Consider the following 9262-nt stretch of genomic DNA (forward strand, 5'->3'; position numbering starts at 1 on the left):
TCCCCCAAAATCAGTCTTGTGCCTTCTCCCTTGCTTGAAGAAGATTACTTTCTAATTTTCAGTTGACCTGGCTCATGCAGTAACTCTCTGTGCATCTTCTTTTTGCCCATGCAGGTATGGAGAAGCGTTATTTATGAATTCAAAGCTTGTCAGTGGGGTCACGGAATTCCTCAATACTGAAGGAGAACTAAGAGAGGTAATTTTTAAATTACTTCTATCATGTGAGGCTGTATTCATAGCGAGTAGGGGAGGAAAAATAATATGGTTGTCCAGGAGCTCTGTTCTCTCTGCTGCAAAGGCCCAACCGGCTGTGCAGCACCAACCTGTTGGGCAGCACAAGGATGAGAAGCAGATTGAAAAAGCACACAAGTGTGTTGAGGTGTCAGGAGGGGGATTGTGCAGGTAGTTGTTTGTGCTTGGCTGGATATAAAGGTTTGTCTTTTTCTCTTCATTATTGGTTGAGAAGCTGAAGATGAGAGGTTTATCTTCATTACCTCATGCTGCAGAGGACAGTCCTTGAAAACATCAGTGTTGAAAGTAGAAGCTGCCAATGTGTTCTCTGTTTTTCTCACAGTATTTTCCACGTGTAGAAACCTGCTAACTGAATATGCTGGCCAAATGGCTCCACAATAATTTGTACTTCCATTTAGATGGGAAAGATTTCTCATTTTAACTTAACATCTGTCCTGACTGAGGTAGTTGTGCAGTTGTGCTGTACCCTGTTTAGCACCTACTCAATGCTGCTCCAAATGGATACAGTGGTTCTTACGCAGCACAACCACCATTACGTGAACTCTGATTGAGCCCTGATTTCCATCCAATCATTTGTGTGCACTCAAGTCTGGTGGCTTCAATAACTTAGGAGAGAGCCGCAGGTGGTTTCATCTCCCCAGGTGGGAATGACACTGTTGATTAGATTTGAGTATCTGCCCTGCACAAGGAAGCCTTCTGTACTCTTAGTTTCCACCTTCATGATAGGATTGGTAAGATGCCTGGTTATATTTCCCTAAAAGAAACTGGTATTATAAACGTTTTGGTATGAAAAGTACAGCGATCAGGTAAAGTCTGATTTTGGTAGTTTCCAGTCCCTTTCATGCTTTTAACTGTGATGAGAATGAGGTAGTTGCAAAGTCAGCCTTTTGAGTTTTGAGCCCAGGGACAGAGATGTTGCTGAAAGTCAGAATTTAGAAACTGAGATGAATTTGGTGTCTCTGGGAAAAAAAATTAACTAGTTATTCATAAGTGTTGCTAAAACCATCTAATTTTGTACAGATCAACATAACCTGCAACCTATTGTGCAAGATCAGCCTTGCAATTCTTACTTGAAAAGAACAATAGTTGTAAACCCACTAGAGCCATTGGTTATAATAATCTAAGTGCTAGTGCTGTACTTTGAGTATACACAAGAACAGAGCAGGAGCCTTTTCAGTCTGCAGAAAAAACGATCAGAGTTTTCTCATAAGGGAAGGAGTATGTTTCAGGCATTCAAAGATAGTCAAATGCATGCCCACTTGCTGTTTTGCCATTCTCTTCTCACTGTAACTATCCCTTCCTTTTTTCAGCAACTGACCTCTGTTATATAACTAAAAGAGATCTGCACATCAAAATAAAATTAATGGGTTTTGAAGCTTGATAAAACCAAAGGGCAGTAGAGCTGCCTTCCACTGAAATTTGCATATAAACCTTAATTAGAAGCAATTTCAGCACTCCCAGTTTGGTTTCTTAGGTACAAATAAAAGTTTAGAGCATCCATCTACGCAGTGCAGCAGTTGAGCTGCAGGAGGGAAGGAGGTAATTATATTAATGTGATCCAGCACTGACATATCAATATCTTCTAGTGCAATGTGAAGCAACTGCATCACATCTAATTGACAGTTTGCTGTCTTAATACATTTACTATTAAATCTTTCTACATTGCATATTGCATTTAATTCTACATTGATTGTAGAAGTTTGTCCAGAATGGCTGACTTATTTGTGTACACTGGAAATGTTTGCTTTCTCCGGTTGCTGCAATTTTAACCTGTTAACTTGTATTTCCAGCTAAAGAACTTCATAAGAAGTTATGAAGGGGGAGCTGCTGTCTCCTTCTCTCGCGCTGTGGAAACAGTGGAAGCCAATGTGCGGTGGCAAAGGCTTTATAAGGAAGAACTGTTCCAGTGGCTAAGAAAATCCTTGACACAGTAATCTGTCTTTTTAGCCAATCATTTAACATGGCTCATTGCAAGAGAAAGAGGAGACTTTTAAAAGTGTTCAACATGAAAATCATGAAGACAAGATCAGATTGCAGGGATAAGGTTTTTTGTTTTATTGGTTTTTTCATTGTGGATTTTTCTTTTTACGCTGAACTCTTGTGAAATTGTCAAGATTTTCAGAAGAGAAGATCATGAATGCTTGTGAAATCCAGTCCTCAATGTACACAACCCAACAAGATATTAAGTGGTGCATGTAAATGTTGGAAAACAAACAAACAAAAAAATCCTTCAAAGACTATTTTGTGCATGCTTGTACTGTCTCTGCCTGTATTTTAGCATGCTTATGTATAACAGCCACATTTTGTATGTGAGTTCCAGTTACATCAAAGTTGGGCATTATACAAAGCACAAAGACTCTACGACAATCACTAGTTCAATCAACAAAAGAAAAGCAAGGAAAAGGAAATGCAGAAGGCTTCCAGCTTGGGGTGGTATGAGATGTAAAATCAACTTTCCCACTTGCTGCCAGTTTTTCTACCACTCAGATGGTCTCTCAATGATTACAAAGATGACAGCTTAATTTTTGAGTTACCAGTTGTACCTGCAGTCTCTATATTCCTATAATTGAATAAGAAGAATAGTGAGAGAGAGGAGAAAAAGAAAAGGGCCAGAAGCAGGGTTAGAGAAAGAAAATGAGAAGGACATCATCACTGCATTATAATCATATATGTTTGTTCACTACTGATCAGTGAAAGAGTGTAGTTTCAACTGTGAATGTGTGCTGGGGCAGGAGTTTTGCATTGATATCACAGAATCCATGAACCAGCTCTTCTCAGCTGCTTTACAAGGCACTGATACTCACAATGGATCACCCAGGCCAACCAGCCTGTGCAGTAGTAAGTTTTGTAGCTCACAGTGCTGAAGTATTATAAATAAACATAAGATTCAAATGGAAATGAGGGAAAAGGGAGAATATCCTGCGTGCAAAGACTTAAAATTGCCCAAGAGGGCTGTCTTGCATGTGGTGGACCAGTCTCTATAGTGATTTATTATGATGGACAGGTCAGATTCTCTATATGGGCAATACTTCTGCAAATATGGAATGTACTATTTATGCCATCATTGAAAAGTGAAATATGGAGAAAGTGAGGGGGTGTACGTGTGTTTATTTGTACTGATTAATACTGAGAACATGGTTTTCTTTCTATTCCCTTCTACTTCACATAGACTGTTGTTCATGAATGACATTTTTCTTAATTGTGTTTGTCTCTTCTCAATCTTTAATCTGAAAGATCAGTGACACAGTGGAATTGTACATTGAGTATTTGCACTCTGGAGCTAGATGCTGAGGATGGAACTGGTGGGAGCCAAATACTGTCTAATGTCTACACTGTACAGGAAAAAGCCACAAGAATACAGTTTTCAGGAGTCAGATTGCAGTGGCTTCAGAGGTAGAATATAGATGTGGGGCAATGTTTCTTTACCCCATCCCAACCTATCCCAGCTATCTGACCACATCATGGCTGTGTACATTGGGAACACATGGCCCACCAAAGTAGAGAGTAGCCATTCTACCTGGTTGTTGCCCTCACAAGTCCTGGGAGTTACCAACATGCTTTAACACTTGCAGTTGCTTATCCCCAGTAAGTTGTGAATTGAAACATTTGTGTGAAAAGAACCAAACCCAAGCATCTTCAGGTATTTTCAGAATTGTGTGGAGACAGTATTGTTTTCTGGGCTCTCATTCCCAAGGTATTCTGCTCCTCAAAAACTAGCAGACCCATCCCATAACTTAGCTGTTGTACTGATCTTGAGCCTGTCATTGTGTGCCCTTTACTTTCGGAGGGTGTTGTTTGTGGATTGGGTGCATGAAATCCTTGTGTGGGCAGTTTTCCAGCTGTTTGGTGCTTTGTAGCACATCAGCTTGACTCATATATAACCAAAAGAAGAGGGAATTCTGTGCTCTTGTACTGTTGACTCTTTGCCTTATAGTAAGCCCTAAACCTTTGTGTGCGATGTTGCAGTGCTAGTGAACCTGCAGCCCAGAGACATTATCATGTCAAAGCTGAGTGAAATCCTCCTCCTCCTTTGTATTTTACCTACCTCACAGGGGTGTTGTGAGGCTTGACTAATGTTAGCAAAGCACTTGAATATCTTCTTATGAAAGGCATTTAAAAGTGAAAAGTATTATTTTATGCGGTTGACCAAACTCAACCTCAATGCCAGTATGTAGCGTCACATTTTTAATTTCTGCTGAGAAAAACCACGTGCAGACTACTTTTTTTATAATAAAAAAGCAAGCCAAATACTATTTAATATAACCTCTACCCTGTAATGAAGGCCAAAATTGTGATATCCAAAGAGTGTGCAGAAAGCCAAGCTCTCAAATATGAATTGCTTGGAGGACTTCAGAGAACAGAAGAGTGTGAAATGGTCTGTCCCTTTACAATTTTATTCAGTATTGTCTTTGATGACTTTTCCAGAACCACAGATTAAACCACATACCTTGCAAGATGGACATAAAAGTTTCTGGTCTTCCCACTGATAACAGTATATTCTAAAGTCAAAAGTTCATTACAGCCTGTGTGTTTTGCACAGTGCACAGAAATTTCCACTCTTGCTCATGTGGATTGAAGTTCTTGCACATTTAGCTGGTGTTGGATGTAAATTCATATTTAGTGGCCTTGAGCAACTGGTCTACCACAGATATCAAGTCCCAAATGTATATATTATACTTACCCATTGATGTGTTGCTTATAATTGTTGTATTTTAATAATGTTAAAGTTATTGCTCTAAGGGTTGAACTGGCCTTTCCATTATAATTATCTATTACTTTATTTTTTATGTTTTGTATTTTACTGTTTCACACTGAATCAGGATTAAATCTAAAAAAACCCATAACTGTTTTCTGCAATATTCAAACACCCTGCATTTTATTATATGTCTTTAGAAACCTTTTTTTAGGAAGTTTCACACAGCTGTGTGTTAAAGTATAGTTGATTCCTCATGGAAAGTTCTAATACAATCTGCTTAGAAAAATCTATCTATCATATTTATTTTCTTTCTCTTTTACCAGTCTTTTTCTTCCCTTGTCCACATCTAAAGATGGTCCTCATTTTTATGATTTGGATTGTGATTAGGAAGCCAAGTACTCCATACTTCTCAGCATTTTCTAATCTAGTGTTTGACTTTGTCCTTTATAGTGAGAAAAGATTGTGCAAAATATGAATGCAGTGTGGACATAGACATGGGTGTCATTTTACAGAGATTTGATGGTAGAACCTCTAATCAGCCTTTGTATGACTTAGGATCCTTTGCAGTTATTAATTGATATGGCTTCCCAAATCATATAGGAAGACATATGAATATACATGATTCTATGCCAGCATAAGGAAATAGGTATTTTATTTTTTATAACATTGTTCACTACAAGTATTTGGCCTATTACTTTGTAGCTGGTAGAATTATTAATGTATCCACTGCTAACAGCTGTTAAAATGGTAGTAGCTACTAATTGTGATGAGGGCAGAACACGGTGAAAACATTCTTCTGAAATGACATGTCATTTCTGCTATTACTGGGAGTACTTGGACATTTATTATGATTAAAAAAACCTTCATGTGTTCTCAAGTGCATCTAAATTCGTGACCTTTGATAAGTTTTTCAGTGAATATAGCAAGAATTCTGATTGGAAACTGAATTTTATGTAGTTTTTCGGCTGTTGCAGATATTTCACTGATCTTTAGAGTGCCAAAAGGAAATATGCCCTGGTGCAGAAGGATGTTTTCACAGCAAAGATCCTGAATCATACAATTAATTCTTAAGTCGTAAGTAATAAAAAAATGAAAGGGGGGTGTGTGTGTGTGTGTTCGTGTGTGTAAAACCCTCCACAGAGATACTTTTCCAGCAAAAATCTAATTACTTGGATAGAATAAAGCAAAGCTAATTTTGCTATTTGCAGGGGAGGGTGTCTTTATTTAGATACCTGCCTAATATGGTTTTGGTTTTCCACATGGCCATAAATGATACTGAAAATAGACTTTGAGTCAAATGTACAATTTTCTCTTTGAGGAAAATGGATGTGGGTTTGAAAACTGCTAATGTATATAATCAGCTTAGCACCACTCTTGCTCTGAGTACTCACTATATCAGGCTGCCTGCCCTAAGCAGGATATGTAGCCATGGTGTCAGTATGAGCATGGAGGAGTAAAAGGACCATTCAGCTGTGGAGCAGCCTGAAGAGAGTCTGTGTGCCTAGCTATGGATGGAGCACTCAAAACTGCTGGCTGTATCACCTGCCTCTGCTGCCAGACCACCTGGGTTAGGAAAATAGCTGGGAACCACTGAAATGCAGAAAGGCTCTATCCAACTTTCTTTCAGCTGTATGAAAGAGACAGAAGTTCCCTTGGCTGAGTATTGGTTGTGGGTGATCTTCAGAGATAAATGTCATTGCCTTGTGCTAGCGGAGAGCAAAGGTCCAGCTAGTGAACCTGCACTGCTCAGGAAAAAACATGAGCCCTGAGCTCTGGCCACCCCTGCTCAAAAGCACTGACCAAAATGTTTGTAAAGGTCTAGAATACTGTCCCTTTTTCAGAAGTGTTTTTGAACAGTCAAATACTTAATTTTCATGCATGAATAGGAACAGACATTCTTTTTCTTTATGATGGGGTTTTTTTTATATTTGAAAGTGTACCAGGAATTTCTTGGGCTTTTTTTCTAACAGGTGGGTTGTAAGGATGTACTACAAATTATTTGTGGTAATAATTCTAGTAATAGTAGTAATTGTACTCATACCATAAAAAACCCAAAAAGCAAAAAAACAAAAAAAACCCAACCAACCAAATAAAAAATCAGATGCCTGCATAAACTAATGTGGTACCAGTGACTGTGCAACACTCTTCTTGCATACAAAAATGTAAAAAATTGGCTACTTTGTTTCTCATATGACTGTGCAAGGTTCTGCTGGTCTTAGTACCAGTTCTGAAACCCAGTGAAACGACTCTGACTTGAGCAAGTAGTTCATGCTGATGATTAATTTTGTTATCAGTGGGAGGGAAGGGGAGAATGGATTTTTCACCAAAGTAAGACCACATGGGAAGAATTTTTAAATCAAGTGTATTTTGAAGAATATGGTTGAACTTAGCTCTGTCTTGTGTCCATGCTGACAGTGGAAGGGCATTCTGAGCTTGACCTCAGAATATGGTAACACAGTTGAGGCTGGGATTTAAAAGACATATGGAGCCAGTTTCATTGAGATGTGTTTAAGGACAGTCACCCACATGAGAAGCACTGTGAGTCAGGCCAAATGTAATTTCTCAGGAGAAAAGGCCTTTATATTTGACTTGATCTGTAACTGGTGAAGTATGACCTTGCCAAACAGTACTTCAGAATGCTTTGCCTATTTAATGTCTAACATTTCCTAAGAATATCAAAGCAATGTTGGTAGAGAACACAGGTGAGCAGCTTTGTGAGAGCAGAGGGGCTGTGCTGCAGCAGGCAGTCATGAGCTGGAGGCTTTTGCCAGAGTGCCCCAGCCTTTTCTGGACAGCATCACTTGGATTTGCTTGATCAGGGTGGCCATGGTACAATGGACCAGGCCAGCAGCCAGGATGCAGCCTCAGTTCTTTGTGATACATTTCACTCCACTTAATCGGTTGGTTTCTGTAATTTCAAAATAATCTGCAGCCAAACTGGCGGAGCTTGTGTGGCTGCAGAGCCTCTGTTGGTGCCCAGTGAGGTAGATCTGTTGAAGTGACTGATGTGAATTCCAGCTGAGGATCTACCCTATTGCTCCCAAAACAGCCCTGGAGGTGGCAGCTCGGCTGCTGTACAGGATGTTTTGTGTATTTGTATCTAGGCTTCTGTACCACATATTGGATGACAAATGTTTTTTGTTTTCCTTTGACTTTCCATTAGAATAATACTTTGTGATTGGTTCTAATGTGACAAAGCTTTGTAATTTTTTTTGAGAACTGTAGAATACTGTGCTGTGAAGAGTGTGGCTACTACCCTCTCTTTTTCCTGCAAATAATAGATTTCAGCAGAGATGGACTTTCCTGGACTTAGACACTCTGTGAAGAAAAAAACAAACTGACAGTTTTTAATGGAAAAATCATTGTAATTACTGTATAACTACCCTGTATAAAGACAGCTTTATTATATGGGTAAATGTAATTTTGCTATGTTGTTGTTATATTTGAGAGACAATAGGCTTTGGTGTGGGTGAAACATACAGCCTTATAAAAACAGAGATTGTATCTCCCTGTCTGATGTTTTACTGAAAGGTGTTCAGTTGCTGTATTTTTGCAGAAGACAAACTGGTTCTCTGAAAGCTAACTACACACACTTCAGTTACAAAACCGGATTATATTGTTGAAAATAAAGGATTGATGATAATTTCATTATTTCTCCAAAAGACTCCGCATGTAAGATTGTTTGACACCTTAAGCAGAAAGAAGTCATCCTGCAGCTGTTAATGCTGGTTATAATGGATTAGTCCCTCTGTTAATTCTATCTCAACCTTTGATTAATTCTGAATACTGGAATTAGAAGAACATATTTTTCCATCAGTTCTCAAATCTGTACTCTTTGGAATTCAGGTTTTTGTCATGCAAGAGGTGCCATGTAAACTGGCTCTGTTTAGATACAGTTTTTTCACATAAATGTCTGTTTGCCAGATCAGAATGCCGTTTTCATACAGAGAAAATACAGGTGATTGCATAATAACACATTTCTCTTTCTGTGTACCATGTGTACATGTGTGTAAAGCCTCTAGTTCTGGGCATTTTGCTTTGAAAAATTATTTATTGGTTATTTGTATTTATAGATCGTACTCAAATAGTTTCAACTCAGCAAAACAGCTGGATGTAAGGCAGGATGTGAGACTGCACTGACCAAAACACAACCATATATATAAATCTTTAGGCAGTCCCACTGATGTCTGTGGGATTAATCACATGCTTCAAATTATTGTATATTCACTGTAAACTCCTGCATATGACTGAACTAGTATTTCTGGAAAGTGATTTAGGTTGAAACCTGTTTCTATACAGGTTTCAGGTGCAGAA

At 38.7% G+C, this 9262-nt stretch overlaps 1 protein-coding gene across 1 annotated transcript in view; it reads left to right on the forward strand.

Moving 5' to 3' along the window:
* The window catches only part of TRHDE (thyrotropin releasing hormone degrading enzyme), a 206701-nt gene extending 203363 nt beyond the window's left edge, over positions 1-3338 (forward strand). Inside the window, exons 18-19 of the mRNA XM_066319185.1 lie at positions 115-196; positions 2043-3338. Of these exons, the coding sequence (XP_066175282.1) occupies positions 115-196; positions 2043-2186 (226 nt within the window). The 3' untranslated portion in view covers positions 2187-3338. The remainder of the gene's footprint in view (positions 1-114; positions 197-2042) is intronic.
* The last annotated feature ends 5924 nt before the right edge of the window (positions 3339-9262 follow it).

This window comes from Sylvia atricapilla, chromosome 5 (genome assembly GCF_009819655.1).
Source record: "Sylvia atricapilla isolate bSylAtr1 chromosome 5, bSylAtr1.pri, whole genome shotgun sequence".
In the NCBI taxonomy this organism is placed as follows: Eukaryota; Metazoa; Chordata; class Aves; order Passeriformes; family Sylviidae; genus Sylvia; species Sylvia atricapilla.